The following is a 23405-nucleotide window of genomic DNA, read 5'->3' on the forward strand; positions in this document are numbered from 1 at the left end:
GGGGGGGGGCTGTACCTGGGTCTGGTGTTTGTCTTCAGCTGAAGAGAAGAGCAGGGTTACACAGTAAAGCAGCACATCCTTTGCAGCGAGTCTCCTGCTTGGGTCAGAACAGACAAAAAAAGGACATTTTGCTCATTTGTTACACCTGCAGTGACTCCATAGAGGGATTAGGAATCAGTGGAGGGAAGAGAGGAGAGGTGAGGGGAAGGTGAGGAACGTTTTCAAGTGCAAAGACCATAAATTTAACACCTTCTCCCTGTGCGAGCAGACGGGCAGGCGTGCCATCTTAAAGAAAGGGTAATGGAGAAAGAGATGGAGAAAAGGTATCTGTGACAAGAAAGAGAATAAAAGGAGGGAGGCAGAGGAAATAAACAAGGCCAGGTAGGGAGAGAGAGGGGAAGGAAGAAGGGGGGATTTGGGGAAGGGGAGCGAGGCGTTGGGGGTCATAAAAACTAGGAGATGTGTTCTGGCCTCTGGGTCTTCATATCTTTTACATTTCTAATTAAAAGAGATAAAGAGTGAGGGAGTCATCAATCCCACAGTGATTTCCCAGTTAAGGTTTTAGAGGGGGCTGTAAACTAGGCAGCCCGGCATCATTGATTTTATAATTAGCTATCGTCACCCCAGACTTAAGATGGAGGGAGTGTGGAGAGGAGAGCTCAAAAAGCGGGACCGCTGAAGAAGTAAGGGGAGGCACGACGAGGAGGAAGATGATGATGATGAGGAGGTCGGGGCCTGAGGGGGAGAGAGAGGCAAAAGGTGAGAAAAATCCAGAATGAGAAATGTATCTGAGACAGGCAATGAGCCAAAAGGGAATATAGGTTATACAGCAGTGTGAAAAGAAATGGCATAGTTAATTACCAGTGAAATGTCATGTGAGGATCAAAATATTGCTATGATCTTTGGCCAGAAAAAGACACATTAGAGCCAATGATGGATACATAAACCATTTTATTATACAGAACCCCGCCCAAACCCCCCTGTTACATGACAGATAAGAAAATACATGTGGGGTAACCTTCACACACAAAACTTAAAAACAAACCATAACCACTGGAGTTTTATTGCAATGGGAGACAGTATCCTGAAGCTCTCAGTGGGACGACAAAAAAAAAATCTTCCTCAAGACATAAAGTCAGATTATAACTACAAACGAAGAGAATACATGTAGTGTGCTATCCTCTAGGAAAGATTACCAGGCGCCCGTTAAACATTCCTACGTCTATATGAGGAGACATATACTGCATTACCACAAAACCCGGAAATACAAGGTAAAAATGGGAGGTTGGTACTCCTCTCTTTACTTTCAATCCTCCTCTAGGTGCCATTCCCTTCCAAATACAAACCTTAAAAGAGTAAAAGTATTAGAAAACTTATGGTGAAAACATAACAGATTACATAGCGTAAACACAACACACCATGGTAATGATTATAATGATAGGACACACGACTTACAAACTGTTATAGCAACTTTTCATCTAAAAACTCTTCTCTAGCAAAAATAGGGTGCAAATACAGCAGATAAAAACAAGCAAAGTGTCTAGCATATCATCTGAGCCAAGCATGGGAGGTTTTGTCACACTGTGTGAAAAACAACAAACTAAAAACCTGAATAAAGTCTGGTTGCAGCATAACTCAAGTTAATTATAAATAGAAAATCGTGAAAAATGCATACAGTATTGATTTAAAGGTAGGCAGCAATTTTTATTAGGCAGTATATTGCCAAAAGGGCTAAAGGGGAAAACATATCAGGAACTATAAAGATAATTCTCTTACTTATTTAATTATTTTAGGCACAAATTTAGAGCTGTGTGGATGTGAGATAAGATTTCTGTACAATAAAAACACTAAATATCCAAACTATCTTGTAAATTAGCATCATTTCAATAGCTTTGAAAAATCCCAGATCATAAGGGAGTAAAAACTGCAGCTGAGCTATAGTGAAAGGCTTATGAGCATTATTTTATAATAATGATGATATGAAGTTAGTGAAGTAGAAAGTTGCATCTGGCATCTATCTTAATAGACTTTAAAAACAATCTGTTCAATAAGCTCTCTAGTTCCAATGCTTGTCCATTTTAAAACGCCTCTGCTAAACTGCATCCGCACGACGACAATCAAACGCTAATGCGTACGACAAAGTGCATATCAAATCTTACTTCTGAGTAAATGGAGAAGAAATATGATGTCATAGACCTATACTGCTGCAATATAACTCTATCTATGATGCCGTATCATTTACGCTGTCATGAATAGTGTTCCAAAGCTGCTGCTGCGGATTTAAAGCTGCAGGACACTTTTTGCTATGATTTCCAGTGGAGCCTGTGCCCCTGCACAAAACATCATAATTACAGTGCCTGTCATGACTCCTAATCACAAATGTCATAAAAGCGACATAACATCAGTCGTAAAGCTCTCAACGTTGCAATGATTCAACAGGAATCACACAGCTACAGCCTGCAAACTCTCAAACCAACACAGCCTGAACCTAAAACTGTGCAACAGTCTTATGTTTGGCTGTAAACGCGGTGTTGACCTGCCACCACAAGCATTATGTTATCTAAGAACAAAACAGTCTAAGAGGGAAAGTCCACAGCAGAAAGCATAGAAAGATAAATTGCATATTAACATCTTGTCTGTGTGAGATTATGTGCTTTTAGAGGAAACAACATGGAAGCTCCAAGAAAGTCCTCCTCCTCCTTCTTCCTCTCTTTGATCACTCGCTGAGGCTGTGGCTGGATGTCCACTGGTTACCATAGTGATGTGTCGGCTAGATCACTGAGAGAAGACACAAAGCAGAGTGTGTTCAAGTGTTGAAAAAAGTGCAGGAAAACACATTTCTGGTTGAAAGAGGAGGTTAGACTGAAGGAGTGGGCGAGTTAGGGAGAGAGAGTGAGGGCTTTAATGATGCTGAAAATTGGCCCGTGACTGCGGTACACCCATCAGGTAAATCATTGCTACAGCTTGCTGTCAACTTATCTGTCCCCTTGTCCTCCCATCTCGCCCCCTCCTCTGTCTCACGCCGTCTCCCCCCACCTCACCCTGACTCAACTTCTTTTACGAGCGCATATTCAAAACTTCCATCTTCCAGCTGTACTCGCCCTGTCGCCATAAATAATTGCTCACATGAAGTGTCTGGGTGCATTAGTGAGCTTTGAATTCAAAGTGTGACACCATTAATGTGGCAGACCAAAGGTGTGGAGTTACTAAGTAGAATTACTCAGGTGCTAAAGCAAGTATACTTAATCTTAAATACATAGGCTTATTTCTATATCTTAAAGTGAAATACGCTACTTTTACTCCACAGCATTTATCCTGCAGCGTTGTTCACAAATTACTTTGCAGAGTAAGGTTGTACACACAAATCAAGTCTCTAGCTCATAAAATATGATGAATTGCTAGAGTTTAAAACCAGCCAGCATGACAGGAAGAAATGTGTTGGCTTGTTTTGGCCTCAAAGAAGTTTCTAATATGCAGTCAGCTATGCAAATCTCCATTTTGAACATTAAATCTTCCACTGTGCTCAATCTTTTTGGCCTTGTTAGAGGGAATACAAGCAAAACTTAATCCTGTAATGTATTTTGAGGAAAGGCAATTAGAGTGTCCATGTGTCCATGCATCCATTCTCATCTTTTTCACTGTTTAGAGGCTGTGAAAGCAGTGCTATACATGACATAATTGCAACACTGAGTACTTTCATGTGGTCATGTAATAAAGACAACAACAGTTTTAGCAGTAGGGTTTGAGGAGATGCCCAGATTCTTTTAAAGTAACTCCACACAAAGATTCCATAACAATAACTTCCCTACATTTAAGATCCAGCATAAAATAAAGAATAGAACCCTTATTATTAATCAGTGAGGAAGATATAAAAAGAAGTTAAAGTTCCTGTCCTACAGAAAAAAATCTTATAGAGGATGTCTTTGCAGTTTTAGCAGTTAGCATTTAGGCAGCTGCGTTTTACATTTCCCCACAAGGGTCACAAAATCTAGAGTATCTGGTATATTTGGTCCATTCGTCCCTTTTTTGTCTTCAAATTTCTTTAAATGAAACCATTTCACTAGCAATGTTCTTGGTGGAACTGCTGATTCATTAACATAACATAACAAAAGGCCCCAGCATGATACCATAGCTTGAAGGAACACACCAGTCGATAAGTATAACAATATATTTCATCTAATCATTGATATATCTAGAGATGCAAAATGTTGGACTCTTGTCAATATCTGATATGCAGATGTGTTGTCAGCTGTCAGCCTTCTATAGAGTGGTGTGGGCCTTCCCAAATCATGCTAAATCAATTTAATTTACCACAGGTAGACTCTTGTCAAAATGCAGGAAAATCTCAGCAACGATCCAGAGAAATGGGAGGAAACTGAGCTCAATTTCATGTGTTTTCACAAGAGTCTGAATACTTTTGTCAAAATTGTACTTTTTCTTCTTTTTTTTTAATAAATTAGTGAAAATTTCTACAATTCTGTCTTCATTTCATCATGATGGGGTACTTAGTTTAGATTAATGTGCAATAAAATGTTTTAGAATCAGGCTGCAACATAACAAAACTGAAAAAAATGACAGAAGTCTGAATACTATCTGAATGCACTTTATGAAAATGTATTCTTAACAGCAACAGTAAAACCAAGCCCCATCCTGTAACAACCTGTTGACAGGAGTGAGCCCTGAAGAGCACTCAGTAAAAATGTACCACAGCTTTAAAAATATAGCAAAATGAGTTTCGCCTGATTAAACAGGTTTGCAGCATGGTTCACCAAGACAATCCTGTCAAAGTGTTTGAAATATCATAAAAAGCCCACGTTCTTCTCAAGTTCTTCTTTTAGGTTCTTCTCAGACCTAAAACTTGATGAGCTAAGGTAGGTCTGCTGGTTCAGTTTAAAACTCCACAAAGATAGCTGTACATTTTGTGGATATGTATTTCCAATATATATATATATCAGCAGAAATGTTCAGATCTGCCGATGCTGGTAAGAAACATTGTAAGCAATCAAGGTTATGATAGTTTTGGATTTTTCAATAGTTTTCATTTTTATTTAGTTTTCACTTTCTGTGTTTGATTTCGGTTTAGTTTTTATTAGTTTTGACTGCTGGTGTGTTGGTTTAGTTTAGTTTTTATTTTGCAAAAATGCTTTGTTTTAGTTTAGTTTTATTAGTTTAAGTGTTAGTTTTCGTTTTTTACAGATAGATTTCAGGGCTGAGTGAGCGTCATACATTTTTAAAAACATATTAAAACAGGCTACTCTCCACTTATCATTTTATTTACTTAATGATGATGTCTGAATACAACTCCAGACATAAAACTACTACTTTGTGACGTCTTAACCAATCAGATCAGACAATTTTACATTCCCAGGCTTGGGTGTCAGTGCCAGTCAGTATGGTTGCGTCAAAGACTAAAACAAAGGTTATTTTGTCTCCATTTTTATTTTATTTTAGTTTAGTTAGTTTTGTAAGCACACTATACAGTTTTAGTTAGTTTTCGTTTTTTTTTTTTTTGGTAAAGCTTAGTTTGTTTGTTTTTTGTTTCAGTTAACTAAAATGATTTTTGAATTTTAGTTTTAGTTATTTTGTTAGTTTTAGTAAACCATAACAACATTGTAAGTAATTATCTCCTGGTACTGACATCATGCCAATAACATCATGCATCCTCAAATATTTCCTCCTGAAATGCTGCAGATGAGTGAAGGAGAAGTTTAAAGTAGCAGCAAATAAAATTGACACTAAAATATTACAACTTTAACTGATAGTAAGTTAAAAAAAAAATGTATATCAAAACACTCAGTCCCTGGTGAAACGATTTTCTCCTCAAAGTGCTGACTCTTACTTTTGATATTTTACTGCAAATCAGAACAATATCCTATTTAAAACGTGAATGCAGGGCATTTTACTGAGCATTACTCCTTTAACATTTCAGAGTAGTGTGTGTGTAATTACTTACCCTACTGTGTATGTGTGAGAGTGTTTAAATTCTGTGTCTTGTCAGTGTGTACCTGAGAACAGCATCTGTGTGCTCAGGCAGCAAAAGTGCTGTTTCATCTCCGGAGCTGTGCCTTCCACGCTGAAGAGGATCAGATTCTTCCTCCTAGTGTGGGACACACACACACAGACAGTAAAAACATATCTGTCCAGCAGCTATTACCGCCTAATAACTTGCAGACTAGCAGCCTAATTGCTTTAGGAGATAATGTCTGAATCAAACGATCCACTGCCCATGTTTAACTGGAGCGCACAGCCATCAGCATGAGGACATAGCTCATTTTCAGTATCACATATAATTACACAATGGTGATGCTGAATGGCGCAGAGCGCGTGTCTCACCGAATCAGAGCTGTGAGCCGGAGTGTCAGAGCCGGCCTGGTGTGGCGAGGAAAGTGGGGCTGGCTGGTTGATGACAACGGCGCTCTTCTCTGTCTCTCTGGGGGAGGGAGGAGGGGTGGCAAGAAGCAGGGAGTCCGGCTCGCTCTGCTCACACAGGCTGTAATGTCCCAGAGGTCTGGGCGGGTGAAGGGGCTGCAGAGCTTCTGGGTTCTCATCTTCAGAGTCAGATAACACGCTTCCGGGCCGCCCTGCCAGATACAGACAAAAAAGCGATAACTTTCCCTCAGAGTACTGGTGCTGTTTCCCTCAATGCAGGCAGCTCTGAACAATATTTAATGTTGCTGTTGAATGATAGTGAACACTTTTATTGTTCACATCTGCAGGGCATACAGTAGATTAATGTGCGGCTCCATTCACCTGTAGAGGCGGGCGGGGCAGTGCTCCACTTGGCACCGGCCACTGTTCCCATCTTCTTCTCCAGCTGACAGATGTACTCCATCAACTCCTGCAGTGGAAAATACAGCCATCATATCACACACCCAGGCATCAGCAGCCGTCACCCTCATAACCCTCATGATGTGCCACTTCTTCAAGCCAAAGCAACATAAAACTGCTACACAGGAAACACACAAACACAATGTCTGCTATTATATAAATATTATTATAGCTGTTCAATGAAGAGTGAAACATTTGTTTGATTTATGACTTGTCACAGATCGTCTGCTGTGATCCCATATGGCTGATATTAAATTAAACTGGTCACTGAATTTAAAAACACTGACCATGTACTCTGCCAGTAGTCAGCAAATGTGATTGTGGCTAGCCAACAAAAACTCTGCAGGCACTTTAACAGCAGCAGCAGTGACTGCCCTGAAATCCACAGATTTATATTGCACTATAAACAATTTATACTGCACAATAACAACCAGGAAGACAACAACAGACAGAAGATTCCTAACACCTGGACATTCACGATCCTGGTGTACTTGTGTATATGATACATCAGTAAGCCCAGGGATATGAAGATACAGTTTTATATTATACAGAGATTCTACAAAATAACAATTACCCAAGTAGGATTTGAGTAAAGTGGTACAAATTCTTAAAAGATTTGAAAAAATGTAATGTGAACGATGAGTAATGTGCAATTATGAGCTGATTAGAACAAAACAGTAAGGATTTACTTGTATATCCACAGAGGCCTTTAATCAGCCTATCATCAGCTAAAAAACAAGCCATAAAGTCAGCACAGGCACATTATCTCCCAAATATGGTTTCCCCTGGTTTTGGCCACAATGAAAGTTTTCTGACCTGTTTCTCTGCATGTAGCTGCTCTTTCTCTTTCTGTGCGACCCTCAGACTGGCCTTCAGCTCCTGCAGCTCTCTGCGGGTTTCACTCAGCTGAACCTGCAGGATACATAACAGGACAGATGTCAGAAGACTCAAAAAGATGCTGTGTAGCCTATTCATAAAAAAGAGAATATATTTTCCTTAAAATGTAAAGCTCTTCCTCTGACTGTAAAACCAAAGTTGAGTATTGCAAAAAAAAAAAAAATCAAAATCCCCAGTTACACTCATATTATGCTTAAGTTAAGCTATGTTTGCTACTATCACTCTGAAGCGAGGCAATAACCCTCTTTAAACAAGGAGTACTAAAATACAGAAAGTTCTTCATTGTCTTAGTCACCCTGTTGCAATCTTGTTCCCTCCCTAGCTCCACCTCCAGCTTCACTTTCTCCATTGTCTCCTCCTGCAGTCTCTCCTCCATCTTCTGCATTTCTGTGTTCAGTTTCTCCACACGCTCTTGGTCCTTCTGCAAAGGGGAAACGTACATTTTTAAGTTAATAACATATTCACATCACGCATGTATGCTCACTTAAAGTGAGCTTTGAGATCAGATAGGTTATGTTTTGAATCATCATGACACTGAATATGACTTTAAATTTTAAAGGCACAAAGGGTAATCTCAAACTTCAGCTCTTAACCGTACCAAGATTCTGTTTTCTTTTGTCATACCTCAGCAGAGCGCTGCAGACTCTGCCTCTCCTGGCTCCAGCGGGCTCTTCCCTCTCTCAGCGCCAGGCTTGAATCTGCCAGCTGCAGGGTGAGCTGGGCTGCCTGCAGACGAGCCTGATGCAGTTCAGCCTGCCCGTGATCCCTCTGGGCTACCATGGCACTGAGATCACTCTTTAAGCCCTCTGCAGCACGCTCGCTGGCATTCAGGCGTTCTCGCAGGCTACGCATCTCCTTCAGAGCTGCCTCGCTCTCAGCCTGGTCGTAAAGAAGCAAAAAAGCTTGTTTTGACAGCTTGGCTCAAGGTGCTTCAGAATAAAATACCAGCACCAAACTAGAGACTAATGCTCAAATTCAAACAGCAAAGTGGTGTTAAAGTCACTTCTAACAAATTTATGGATATGGTGATAAAGAATATTTATATGGAAATAATCACATTTCTAATACATGTGTCAGCCCATCACATATTCAAATTACAAAACAAATCCCACCCCTTATTTCAGTTCCACCCCTTCTGATCTGACCTCTTTCCTGTGGGCGGTGGTGAGTTTCTGAGTAAGGGTGGTGATTGTGCTTTGGAGCTGCAGGACACTAGTGTCTCTCTGGGCCAGGGAAGTCCTCAGGCCTTGAAACTCCTTGGACAGACTCTTTAGCTCGCTCTCTGTCTGTTCTAGTTTGGTCTAAAAGAAAGAAACAAAAGACAGATAAAGAGGAGAAAACAGCAACAGAAACACAAGTCTGATCCTTCTGTAATATATTTACCTGCAGGCTTTTTCTCTCACTCTCCTCGTCTTTCCTCTGAGCTGTAGCCCTCTTTGCTTTCTCCTTCGTCCTGCTCAAACACATTTAGTTACTGAAAACTGAAAGTACCCACACAATACTAAAAGAAAGACAACGAGTGAAGATACTATTTGTTGTACCTTTCCAACTCTGTCTCTTTTTCCACAGCCCTCTGTGTCAGGGTTTTGATATCCTCCTCCAGCTCTCTGATTCGCACTTTGCTCTCCTCCCTCGCATCCAGTAAAGTGCTTTTCTCTTGGGCTAGTGATTCTCCTAAAGCCTGCTCCTCCTAACAGACCAGAGAGATTTTATTAGGAGGTTAAATTTACTGTGATATAGAATCAGCAACTTTTGTTGAAATATGTTTCATTCAAATCTGAATATAACCTCTCAGGCATTTTATTTAATCACTATATGCAAAGAATAGAATGGGATATGTTTAAGCAGCAGACATAATAATAAAAGCAGTGATTAAGAGCAAAGTATGGAAATTGTAAACAGGCAAATTAAGGATAAACAAATGAGCCTTCATTTTCCTAACAATACACAACCTTGTGCTTCCTGCCCATCTCCTCGATTTTCTCTCGACTTCTCTGCAGCTCCTCCTGCAGCTTGATGATATTGCTTTCCAGCTCTTTGCGTCGTCTGTCCCAGGCCTCCCTTGCCCTCCTGTACTCCTCCTTGTCTTTCTCCATCTGCCTGTTTGTTGCCTCCTGCACCTGCAGGAGCTCAGCACGCTCTCGCAAACATTCCTGCAGTCTACTCTGAAAGAGACAGAAAAAACACATACAGCAGAGGGGGGATCATAAGTGTGCACTTCTGCATTATATACCAGCAAATGTATTTTTTCAGCACTCATCAGTTTCACTTAATGAGAACTTCATTACCTTATCAAAAATTTGTTTATGAATTGGTTATGCCTACCTGCAGCAGTTCAGCCCTTGGCACCACCAGCAACATGTCTGTGCCTTCTTCCTCTCCATGAAGCTCCTCTTCAAGGGTCACCAGATCCTCAAGTGGTTTTGGAGCACAGAAAGTGAACTTGGAGCTGCAGGAGCAGACTTCCCCCTTTGCATCAACATATACAAACTCATACTCTTGAGCGCTGGGTTTGGGTAGGTAGGAGGCTGAAAATGGTCAAAAAGAGAGAGGACAAAGAACATTAAAAATCCAGCTTCACTAAAGAATAACCGTATCACCAAGGAGCCCAGATTTCACTTTTACTGGATGCAAATTAAGCTATAAATGTAAGATGTGCTTCCTTTGCAAGTACAGTGTCTCTTAAGATCACTTGAACACAGCATGATGGAATCGATTTTCTTTACATCTCTACCTTCTTTTTTAAAGACTTATTTTTTGGCTTTTTATGCCTTTATTGACAGAGGAGGGCAGTGGATAGAATTGGAAACAGGGATTAGAGAGCTGGGGAGAGACATGCGGGAAAGTGCCACAGGCAGTACACAGTGCGCGCCTTAAACCACTAGGCCACCTGCGCTCTCTATCTTCTTAGTCTTTTTTATTCTCTTTCATTAAATAAGTATTCGCAATGCTGAGTATTATTAATGCGTAAATTTAATTTATATAACATCCTCTGTTTCTGCTGGGTCAACATTCATCCGTAAGCAATTCCCTTGCAATACATCTTTCGACCACTCGTGGCAGCACTCACCTCAGTTCAGCGCAGGTGGAGGTGAGCGAGAAAATATGGCGTTACGCGCCATTTGGAAACACAAACTAGCCGCAAACATTTGCATGAAAACATGTGAACGGAGTTTACATTGAACCCCCCCGAAATCGACATACTCCATCCCGGTGTATCTTCCAGAAGCCCACTTATCTCAGGCAAGTTCCTAGTTTTATCAGTATTTGGTTAAATGAGTGTATGAGTAGAGGTTGACTGGCGGAGTATAGGACCCTGTATCAGAGCTAGCTTACTGTATACACGTGCTGCTTCATTTGGAGAGCAATGCTGCCTTAAGAGTTTCTGTTTTGCATAAAAATGCACAAATGTTGTCAAGTTTTGCCGTGCTGTTAGCATTACAATAGAAAGGCGATTTTAAAGTAGTGCAGATAACACTGCCCTACCGTCTGTTTCTCTGAGACAGGTGAAAATGGTTTGTTCACGAAGGTCTACAGAGGAAAACTGTTCTGTCAGCAGCTCGACACCTGTCTTTATTTGCTGCAGTTTGATTTACAGCAAGCTAGCTAGCAATGTGTTCAAGAATCAGCTATTTCAGGACCTAAAATTAATTCGCAGGAACCTTATGTTTCGGACACAGAAAAGCTAAAGAGCTCATAAAGTCATAACGCTTCTTGAGGACAACTGCCATTAAACAAAGACGTTCAAAAATCCGGTTTATAATGCATGTTTAAATCCTATCAACTATGGTGACCATCAAGGTTGTTATAGTTAACTAAAACCAACCAAATAAATAAAACAAAGTTATAAAAATCATGTTTGTTTAATGAAACGAAAATAAAAATGAAGCTTTGATAAAAACTAACTAAAATTAGAGCTTTATTATCTTTAGTTCAAGCCTTGCTTTGACTCAAGCATGCTAACTGACACAGCCTTTACGATTTGTTTCAAGCACTTTGGTTTACATTTTGTATGAACTTATTCATTACATTAGTTAGAAATGGGTAATTTTTCTTAAACAAGTCTTAAATTTAGTTAAAAAAAGACTTATTGGAGCTGCCTTATGGACTAATGCATCAATTTTGTGTCCAAAGACGGATAAATAACATGTAGCTATGTTGTACTGCATATCGTCAATGGTTGATCCACTTTAACCCCTAGCATCAACATAAATTGTACCAACCCAGACTGGGCGGTGTAAAATGGATTTTACAGGCCAAGACTTGACATGATGGTAACTTGAATTCTTGAACTGTATTCAAAGGTCAAAATTAAATAAAGAAATGAAAGGTGAAGATTAGCCTTTTTATATATATTTTTTAACAGAATGATGTACACATTTCTGGTCCTTTTGTAGCCACTAATAGTATCCTTAAATATTGCCAGAACTAAAACTAACACTAAAACTAATAAAAACTTAGAGTATTTTTGCTAAAAAGAAAAAAAATGCTTAACTAAACAAAGCAGTGGTAAAAACTAAATAAAATAAAAAGAACACAGTGAAAAAAAATCTAATGAAAAATACCAAACTGTAATATCCTTGTTTCCCCAAATCAGAAAAGATTACCTTGTTTTCATATCTCACATGAATTTTATTCTGTGTCCTGATACTCTTGTTCTTCCCTGATTTTTTCATTTTTTTCATGATAGTTTTCTGTTCCTGTATTAATGACAGTATAAAAAAAACTTTACTGTACAAAACAATTTATTCCCTTCATGCTGTTATAACAGGTGAAAATACAGTACTTGAGTTTGTGTTTGCCAAGGCTCCAGATTTAGAGTCAAACACAAATGAAGGGCTAGAGCTTTATGCTGCACCTGTTTTGCAGGTGCAGAAACATCATTTCCATGTTATCCACAATTTTGTTTAAACTACAAGCAAATTGATTGTAACTGCTATTAATGAAGTAGGCCTGGGCGATATGGCCTAAAAATCATATCACGGTATTTTTCTTGCCTTTGACGGTAACAGTATTAGGCTATACCACTATATTGCAAACTTAAAAAGATATAAGGCTTTTTAATCCCACTTCAAGTGTTATTAACCCCCTTCTCCCCTTAAAACAAGCATTTGATGGCATACTCAATTTATGTCTAAGCAGAGGAACACAGAAACAGTTTTTGCTTTTGTTTAAGTCCCTCTAGGTTTAACTCTAACTGCACTCCAAGTTTCACATTTCATCTGTATCCTGATGAGGTGTGTTAAGCTGCTAATGACTTGAACATGTTTCCTGGCGAAGGCGTTCAAAATAAAAGTGTTTCAGAAAAATAACAGCCACGGACTTTTATTGTGAAGGGCATGACTGAAGTTGTATGTTTAGCATTGAGTTAGCTTAGCCGTACGGAAGAGTTTTTGCAGCTAGTTTACAGCAGTTTTTCTGACCTCATTCAACATCACAGCCTGGATCTTTGACTCACTGTGGACTTAGAAAAGAAAGTTAAAAGTTAAAATAGACCTTTAAACGGCTGTTTAAGCCATTGTAAGATAAAGAGCTGCAGTGCTAGACTCTTGACAAACTGAGACCAACCAAAGCAGGGGCAAAAATCTTACTGGTGATGGTATCAATACCGGTTTACTGCCCACCTCTATAACGAGGAAGATTTTTGATTTTTTTTTTGTGCAAAGATTGCTTTCAACTAGGGGTGCGCGGTATATGCGGTAGATGGTATAAATGATATAAATTTGGCCTACAGTATAGATTTGGACTTTACCGACCAATCGCGATAATGCTTGTTAATGACGTCATCGTATTTGCCGCAGTGTGAGTTAGCAGGCAAAAACACGTGTTTTTTCCTCTCAAAGTCTGACAGCTGTACTGCAACAGTCAGTGTGCTGTCTCTGTCAGCCTGCCTGGAGCTGTAACACAAGCTAAGTGCTGCCTTGGCTGGTCTCAGAGCCCAGCGCTGCAGCTCTTCCTCTTACAACGGCATAAACACTCGTTTAAAAGTCTATTTTAACTTTTGACTTTCTTTTCTAAGTCCACAGTGATTGAAAGATCCAGGCTGTGATGTTAAATGAGGTCAGAAAAGCTGCTGTAAACTAGCTGTATTCCCCGGTACAGCAGCCAAAGCTAAGCTAACTCAATGCTAAACACAATGCTTCTGACTGATCTTCGAAATAAAAGTCCGTGGCTGTTATTTTTCTGAAATGCTTTTATTGTGAATGCCTTAACTAGGAAACGTGTTCAAGTCATTAGTAGCTTAACATACCTCAGGTTGAAATGCGAAACTTGTGCAGTTAGACAGAAGCCTAGAGGGACTTAAAAAAAATAAAACATGTTTTCTGTGTTCCTGTACTTAGAGATAAATTGAGTATGCCATCAAAGGTTTGTTTTAAGGGGAGAAGGGGGTTAGTAACACTTGAATTTGGATTAAAAAGCATTATTATTGTAATTTTTTAATACCATGATATAATACCATTATGGTCAAAGGCAAGAAAAATACTGTGATATGATTTTTAGGCCATATCACTCAGGCCTACTTTTAACTGTAGTTTAATCCTGAGGTCCACACGGCTTCATAGTTGTTTCCAGTGTTTATGTAAAGCTAGTATGAACCCTGCATGTCCAGGCATTGACTTTATTAAAGGTCACATATCTTACCCTTTCAAGACAAGTTTATATCTGTTTCAGAGGTCCCTGAAAAAGCCAGTGAAGTTTATTGCTGAAAAAACACTCCAGTAGCCTATTGGATTTTTGTGTGTCTAAAAACCCCTCTGTTTTAGCCCTGCTCTGAACGAGCTGTTTCTGTGGCTTTAAATGTCAATGAGCTGTCTGACTCCACACCTCTTAGGAAATGAATGTGGCTTAATGGATGTGGCTCTCCTGATCCTCCTCTCAGCTGGCAGTAGAAAGAGAGGGAGGGAGGGAATGGACTTTTGTGATTCTTGGGGGGGTTGTGGACAGACCAGGGGCACATATTTTTGCTAGAAAAGCCTGAAAAAGTTTATTTTGCACAATATGTGGCCTTTCAATTAGCATTAGTGTCTTCCATGTTGTATAAAGAAACACACTGGGTTTCTACATTTTCATCTAAATTTTAAAAAATGATTCACCCATTCTGCAATGCATTCTGGGAAGTGATGACATCTGGCTGCATTGTTTTTTTTCTTTCTCCACAACTTGTCCAATGTACTCCCCTCACTCTGTGTTACAGTAACTTATTCCTCAATGTCTTTGCTAAAACTGCCCCTTGGTTTTCGAAAATTTAAAAATTTTTAAGGATGAAAATCTGTAGGAAGATGAACAATACAGCCACTACCCTTCCTGTGGAGTTTTATCCTTAGAACCGTTTAAATTTCAGACCCTAGGTCAGTTTTATTTAAGAGGACATTAAGAAAAAAGTTATTGTAATGTAGGTTGAGGTGCATTTTTCTCCAAAAGATAAACAACAAACAATGCAGCCGGATTGCATCCCTTTAAGGAAATGGTAGCTTACTTAAGTAATTACTTATTCAGTTTTCTCCAAAATGCAGGAATCTACTGTTTTTCCTTTATAAAACATAAATATAGAAGACACAAATGTTAATTTAATAAAGTCAACTCAACATATCTTGGGGTGCAGATGGCCTAACTGTTAGTTTGCTCCCCATATACGTGGGTGACCCAGGTTCAAGTCCAGCCTTTTCAATATCCTAAAAAAATCAAAACAAGTCTCAATATCCAGGATTCTTTTTTAAGAAGTAGTTTGCTTTTAAGTCCACAGAAGTGAAATGAATGTATCTCACAGAAAGTCTTACATTTAATAGCAACAGTTTTTACTTTATTTGTTGTTTGGAAATATTTGTGAGCTAATGCTTATTCTTGACTCTGCTTTGTCTTTGTTTTGGTCCAGTCTTAGCAAGGAGAAACTGATGGTGTTACACCTTCTTCCTTCAAGTCTTGACGAGGAAGCGGCCAGACCCAACTGGCAACTTCATCCAGCCAATTATGTAAGCTAGCCCAAATATATCCTCATCTCGCACAGGCTGTAGCTTCATGTTTATGATGACTTTCAAAGAAATTATTTTTAACAACACAGTAAAGTAGAGCTGACAATGACATACAGCAAAGTTTATGAGCTGTATTATAACTAATAGCACAAGCTTAGGTCACTGTAATCTTGTTTCAAATCACTGCATCACTGATGAAAAACTGTCCGCATTTTTTGAAACTTTCCTCTGTTCTTCTTACAATGAAGACTGACAGGGACCATTTACTGTATGAAGTGATAAATCACTTTGTAAGAGGTTGATGCCACACCTGCTGCACACATGCACCTCACACTGAATCAGGCTTATCAGCCACCACAGATATAAAGGACAGATAGAAAGGACAGAGTGAACAGTGTATTCTCCAGTGAGCAGCAGCAGTCAGAGCAGGCTTTGAGCCATTGTCTTTGTCATCTGCATTACTCAACCTTCTGCATTCGAAGGAAAAAGACTGGGTCTTTGTTAGGGAACAATCTAGAAGAGATATTTGTTTTCTGCACCGGATGTGTTCCCTTTTACATCACTGGAAATGCTCTTTTAGGCAGAAAAAACTAGCATTGTGCTCTAGTCAACACACCAGTCACTACGCTTCTGTACACAACAGAGCAATTACATTTACAGAAACATCAATCTCCTGCTGACTGTTTTATATGCTGGTGTTAGCACTGGTCTGGTATAGATTCTTGCTAACTATGGGAAATCAAATACATTTAGAAATAAGAGTACCCTGGAAGTGCACACAGCAGTTGACATCTGTGCCCTCTTGATAGTCTGCTGGGGCCAGCGCCCAAACAAAGGTGTGGTACTCCCTCACTGATGACCATCCCACCTGAGGAAGAAAACACAGACACATGGTTGTATTGTGGTTTGAAAATGTTAACATTCTTGATTTATTTTGACAGTAGTCGTGCTAATGATACCTTGAAGAGCCCTATCCAGTCACTGTTGGCCCAGTTGTGCTTTGAGCTTATTGTGTAGTGGCAATCAACTCTGCTCTGAGGGAAGTAACTGCAGCCCACGTTTCTAAACTCCACCTGCCAAGCCTTCTCCATGGCTACACAAACAATGGCAGGCTAGGTTGCACCTACAGAAAAAAAACACTGATTAAACTTGAGTTGCTCTTTTAGGCTATGCATGATTCAATATAATTGAGAAATAGGTGAGAGGTGGAGAGAAAACAAGATGAAGGTATGAGAAATATGATATCCAAACCAAGCACACACTCAAAGACTTAAACATCAACAAGTGCATGGCCTTTAACCAACAATATGACATACTACATGCTTGTCACTTGGGCTATTTCAGTCATCGTCAACATTTGCTATTGTACACTGTCACGTGTGAGCATGCTGCACAAGGTGTCTTGGGCCTCAGGCATGTGTGGAGCTCAGAGTCCATTGGTAAACACACACAATGAATTTTTAGGAGTTCCTTCCTGTGGTTAACAACATCAAATGGAGACAGTATTTAATGAAGCGGTATTTATTTTTAGCATTGTGTTGGACATTTTATTTATTTATTTTAATTGTACAGGGACGGTGCATAATAATTAACATCTCTGTACATATGCCAGAGTTGGCCAAAAGGCTAGTTGCCATCTGCAGTCCTTGGATGGATGTTAAAATAGACTCCCTAAAAAGAACAAAATGATACAAAAAGGGGTGAGGGAATAAAAACAAATCAAAAGAAAAACAGATGCAAGCAATGCCTGGCTACGAAAATAACTAAGACAGTACCTCTACTATGGGCCATATGGTTGTTATTATAACATTAGGGGTTGCAGATCTATCCCAGTAATATGACAACGTGCAATAACAGAAATCTAAGTGCAATGTCTAATCTCTTACATGTGTGTGTAACTGACACGTTTCCATACTTTATCTTGTGTCGTAAAGTCCATAAGCTAACTTAATTACAGGGTTGTGGACATATATATCTTTAGTAGAGCCGTGTCCTTTACTGAGGAATTACAAAATAAACTTTTCAGTTGTAAAATTTTGCACATGCCGTCGAAAATAATACATCCATGGTGAAAATCTCCAGCAGCTTTGTCAGGGTTCATGTTACACAGCACGAGGCTGCAGGCCCATCAGTAGCACATGTCAAGAAAACATTGTGCCATGCACCTCGGGAAAGGTTAAAAATATAATGTGTTACAGTAGGCATATCGTGTAGATTTAAACTGGTTTTAGTTAATTAGCTCTATCCAATTAGTTCATGTGCCGCGCGTGCACGCCAGACAAGGCAACAACAGGCTTTGTTAACTACAAAAGACATCTGCGCACATTTTCTCTCGGCCGTCTCTGATGTCTCGCTTACCTTTTATCGCCCTCGCTCCTCTGAAAACAGGCGAAACCAGCCGTCTGTCTATCAGACAGAGAAGTTAAGCTTCCTTAAAAAATAAACTAAAACACGAAAAGATAGACTGCTTTCCTTCTCCGTCTGAGTTGCTCCACTAACCCGAAACAATAACAAAAAACCAAAGCAAAACACAAGCATGACAGCTTCACTTCCACCGCGGAATTATGGGAGCTGGTGTTCACCACGCCGTAAGAGCACATTTGTAATGTTATATTACAGACTACAATACCCATGCTCAAAACAGGATAAAAGCGGTCGCACTGGACGTAACATGATGCTCCTCATCGGTCACTGTGACTTTTCTCATCGCATTTCAGATCCAAGAAGGCCATTGGCTGTCTGAGAGTAAAGCCTGACCAATGGCGTGTAGCATGTCAAATGCGCTGAAAAAAACAACGATTCGCGGTAGTGCGCACAGGATGGGACTCAATCGCTGATGTTTTTTTTTTTTTTTTTTTTTTTAATTTGCAGATGTGTGCCGTGTGACTGCTGTTTCGTTGTTAGCGTCATTCTCAAGAAGGTACACAGTGTACACCAGGAAGGAGGATGATTTTTAATGATTGCAAAATACGAGATCCTAGAGTTTCGGCAACATACACATCATCGCTATGATTTGACGGTCTTTTGTTTGATTTACGTGCTAATCAGTTGAACCGATCTCCTGCAGGAGGCCTAGCTTTATTCAGTGTTTACTTTTTGTCTGCTAGGGAGGAAGTAGTTTATTTTACTTATCCATTCTTAATAAAAACAAAGTGAAAACATACCAATAGTTTCAAAACTGTAGTTGTATCAAAATATACTAAAAATATTAAATTTCAGAAAATATATTATGCAAAAGGCAAAGTTCCTGAGCAATGCATCATATATCATTTGTTTTACATCAAAGATGCTTGTGAAGTCAGTAATATTTGTTATAGAGTGGGTGGGGGTTATATAAATAAGCTAATCCAGTATACTAGAGCATTGCTTGATCAATGATAAAACATCACAAAGTGTTGCATAATGATCAGTATTAAAAGTATTCTTTCTTTAAGTAAGATACGGATTACACTAAAGACAGACAAGCAGCAGTAGTCAACATTATTAGCTCTAAAATTTTGGCTTGCCCTCTTTAAGTCAGTGTAGGAAGCAGCACAGTATTCTGTTTATTTACAGAGCACCCATTCGTAAACTCCCTCCTTATTTGAACTCTCTCCAGTCTATAAACATCACAAGTGGCACAACCAGATCTCAAAACTGGATCACTTTAATTACAACAAGATCTAGAATAAATGGGATTAGACTGCTTATAGTGTTGCTGCACCTATTATGTAGAAAAATGTTCAGATGATTGCAAAGCAGCCTTCTCTTGTGTCTTATGGTGTTTTTAAACATCTGATGTCAGAACTAGGGTTGAACAATTTGGGAAATTAATCTAATTGGGACTTCTCCAACAAAGGGATTGCGATTTCATATGGGATTATTTTTTACGCTCCTTATCGAATGTATTTCTCAACAAACAAGCTATACATCATACTAAATTATAACAAACAGTATTTGGTAGATTAAATTGGGGTTTACAGTTTTGATAAATATCTCTTTTCAATTAAGTTGAAGGGAATGATGATTTATGTTATTCTCACTTGCAAATTATTAAAAAAATGACAATGGTATTTTGAAACACATTTTAGGTCAAAGAAATACTGCACCTTCTGCAATTTTAAAATTGCAGCAGGACATATTACATATTATACATAAAGTTTAATCTAAATTTTGATTAATTGCCCAGCTGTACAGTCTGAACTGCTTTAGGAACGAAACTACAACTGTATTAATACATAAACATTGACTAAGACATTGTGAGTGGGAATTTATGACTGTGAGTATCTGTAACCATTTCTGATTTTTATTTGTTCATGTTTTTACTTGTGTTGCTGTAGGGCACACCTGGAAAAGAGACCTTGGTTTCAGTGGGTTCTTCCTGTTAAAATAAAGGAAAAATAAATAAATAAATAAGTAATGTAGGGGAGAAAAGTTTCATCGTTGCCAAAAATACCCTGAGTATCATTCAAATAACTGAAAATTGTATTTCAACAGGACTTGAATACACTTGAGTTCAGCCAGTTTGTCATTGTATAACTTGAATATCAGGTAACACATTTTTGATAGTCAGTTAACGTGCTTAATTTACTGGGAATTATTATTCTTGTTATTTATTTACCCTTTATTTAACAAGGAAAAAAACTGGTAGAGATTCAAAATCCCTTTTCTCAAGAGTGTTCTTGCCAAGAAAAGCAGCAACAGATATTATCAGACAAACAATGAGCAGAGATTCACAGAAAACATAATAAAAGATACACAATCAAAATGCATTTAGAGACACAAAATTAAATCAACAGCAAGTTTGCTCATTTATTTAATCATGGATTATATCTGTTTTTAGTCTTACTTTCTGTAATATACCCCAGTTTGCCAGGTTGTTTAAAGGGCACCACATATCTTGCAGGATGCTTTGTAAATAAGTTGGAAGACAAAATGTGTGGCAAGTAAATCAGAGGAGGGTGATATTCATGTAACAAGTGCCCCACAAATTTTAAAGTGGTTTTCATGCTACATATACATAGGTAAAATCCTATAAAAGATATGTCTTCCCCCAGTAAAAACACATGTATGAATAAATAGACAATCAAGAAGTCAAAATTGATCTAATATAATCTGTCCTGAATCAGAGATCATTTACCAACAGATAGCCCTGTCCCAATGAACAATATCTTTTGGAAAATATTCTTTAAAAATGCTAATACAAAATATAGATGGAACATTTTGAGAAACTATAACTACATTTATGAGGTAAAACATTTTTGAACAAGGGTTTACACAAATGGAAAACACAAATTGAGATTTTAATTGCTGTCTGCCTCCAATTGGGTTTAAATCTCAAGTCAGTGCTCCATATGACTTGTCTGCTTCAAAAAATGTACATTACATTTTGAAAAAGGTTTAAAAATAAACATTAAGAAACCGTTTCTATCATTACTTTAAGCTGAAATTATCACTTAGCCTTAAGGAGCCAGAATCTCTGAGATGAATATTCTAAAAAAGAAAATGTCTTCAACAATGAGAGGTGATCTCCTCCCCTAGGTGGCATCAAGCCATGCTCACTGGACAGAGGCCATGTCAGGTCTCATGTGAAGTAGTTAACTACAGGAGGCTTCAGGAGATTGTTCTTTTGGTGAATCACACTCTTGAGTTCCCTTAATCTCTGAATGTTCCAGTGATTTAACCAGTATTCGTAAGGCAACATGGGCAGCATTTCATAAGACATGGGCTGATTCATAATAAAATGTCTTCTTCCTAGGAATTGGGCGATAAAAATATTACACTTTTATAATGTTATGGCACCAAACACATTTTGCACATTAACAGTTACCATTTGCTGTAGGGCTTAAAAGGGTTTGTTTTTAGAGGTGCTTTTTGAGAGAAAGTTGCATGAACCAAATGATCTCTTGAGTTTCTTCAGTACCTGTATATGAACATTAAGACAGGCTCAATTCCACATAAGTGAAGGGAGGTAACATCAGGTCTCAGATCTCTGAAAGTGGCAGCTGCAGGAGGTTTTCTATCCGGTCGGTGAATCCCGCTCCCTTGTTCACTTGTTCTTTCAGTTTTCTGGTTTTACAGATATGTGCAAAGATTCTGATATAAATACTTTGTTTTTGACCACAATTACACATCCAACTCCCCCTAAAAGTGGTCTCCTAAAAAAGCCAGTTTTACAGACTGAAGACACCATGCCAGACTACAGATTATTTCATTGAAAAATTAGTACTAAACATAGTAACTAAAGTGCTAAAATAAGTAACAAACAAGTATTTGTTTTATTTGATTTTATTTTACCTTTATTTGAGCTGTAGTTTTCCCATTGAGATACAAAAATCTCTTTTACAAATGGGTCCTGACAAATACAACAACACAATTAACTCACACATATGACAAAAACCAGAACATAACAAAAGTTACTTTAATCAACACATCACTAGCTTTCAGTAAAAAAAAAATGTGCATGCATTTGTCAAATGTTCCCTCATTCTACCTGTAAAATCTCCTAATCTCAAGCCAAAGATGACCCTGCAGCTCAGACCAAGATGATGTAGCAAAAAACATTAAAGGTTCTAAAAGCCAAAAACAGAGCGAGTCCGAGGAATCTCATTCAACAATACACCAATATAACATGGTGCAGGGGAAATCCTGTGCTGACCTGTTGAATAAGACAGATAAAAAGGGCAAACAATTTCAATTACAAAAGTCACTCTATAAAGTCAATAATTATGACAAACTGGCATATAAAAAACCTGGACCCTAGATTATCACAATTCTCTAAAGACCATCTGTTGTTCATATACAGGCTCAGTATAACAGACATTCATGATATCATTTAGTTCATGCCAGTTTCTCTCAACAAACACCTCTTCATCAAACCTTTTTAAGCTTTTTAAACGGTATCTGGAAAATGTGGTCAGTGCGATAACATTAACACATAGTATTTTTGTCATTCCCACAAAGGAAAAAAGTTTCCCCTTAAAAGTTTTAACACATTTTCATCTATTCATGTCATACATGATATTTTGCCAAATGGCCTTGCATACTGGTAAAACAAATAAATGCTATGCATACAAAGGCACACACACTTAAATCATCTTGACGCTGCTGTCATTTCTGATGAAGGTTGGCTAGACTGAAACATTGTGTGATTCCTACATGTCAGCTTAAAGCGAGGCAGTGTGTAGGAGTTTTTCTCCTCAATGAAACAGTGTGGTGCTTTTTCATCTCCTGACAGCAGATGGCAGTATACCATCTTGAAAACCAAATGCTTTGCATTCAGGTTGTCTTGTGCAGACTGCATCTCTCAGCCCTCTCTAACATGCAGTGCATGAGTCTGTCCTATAGCAGTGTGAATTTGTCTCAGCTCTCATTGTTTTTTTTAATATTGTAGGAAAGACATTTGTAAAGATGGCCTGGCAGTTAGATTGCACCCCATGTAAGTGGGCAGACCAGGTTCAAGTCTGGCCTTTGGCTCCTTTCCTGCATGTCTCACACCCACTCTCTCATCCCTTTTTCCAACTCTAGCCACTTTCCTTCTCTCTAAACAAAGGCATAAAAAGCCAGACAATTTATCTTTTATAAAAAGAACACAATTTGATTAGGCTGCACCATTAACATAGATAGATAGATAGATAGATAGATTGATAGATTGATAAATGAATTCATAAATAAATTAATAGGTGAATAACTAAATAAATTCAGAGTATTAACCATGTATGAAATTAAAAT

The 23405-nt window shown here is 38.5% G+C and overlaps 1 protein-coding gene across 1 annotated transcript; it reads right to left on the reverse strand.

Annotated features, from left to right (window-relative positions):
- Window positions 1-952: 952 nt before the first annotated feature.
- calcoco1a (calcium binding and coiled-coil domain 1a) lies at window positions 953-18235 on the reverse strand. The gene is made up of 15 exons (XM_041800140.1): window positions 18054-18235; window positions 16655-16818; window positions 16461-16563; window positions 10051-10253; window positions 9678-9890; window positions 9267-9415; window positions 9109-9178; window positions 8871-9026; window positions 8350-8604; window positions 8021-8146; window positions 7645-7740; window positions 6751-6838; window positions 6334-6581; window positions 6006-6097; window positions 953-2778 (listed from the first exon to the last, which is right to left on the reverse strand). Exons 2-15 carry the CDS (start codon window positions 16784-16786, stop codon window positions 2751-2753), a joined length of 1959 nt encoding a protein of 652 aa, XP_041656074.1. The 5' UTR covers window positions 16787-16818; window positions 18054-18235; the 3' UTR covers window positions 953-2750.
- Window positions 18236-23405: the final 5170 nt, after the last annotated feature.

The sequence above is a fragment of the Cheilinus undulatus genome, linkage group 11 (genome assembly GCF_018320785.1).
Source record: "Cheilinus undulatus linkage group 11, ASM1832078v1, whole genome shotgun sequence".
Lineage (NCBI taxonomy): Eukaryota > Metazoa > Chordata > Actinopteri > Labriformes > Labridae > Cheilinus > Cheilinus undulatus.

What these genes read in the sequence shown, in the direction of transcription:
- calcoco1a (XM_041800140.1), bottom strand. Translation starts at nt 16,786, where the DNA reads ATGGAGAAGGCTTGGCAGGTGGAGTTTAGAAACGTGGGCTGCAGTTAC. An exon ending in AGATGGGCAGGAAGCACAAG is followed by an intron (nt 9,416 to 9,677) that starts GTTGTGTATTGT and finishes CTGGTCTGTTAG; the next exon opens with GAGGAGCAGGCTTTAGGAGA. An exon ending in CCACCGCCCACAGGAAAGAG is followed by an intron (nt 8,605 to 8,870) that starts GTCAGATCAGAA and finishes CTTTACGACCAG; the next exon opens with GCTGAGAGCGAGGCAGCTCT.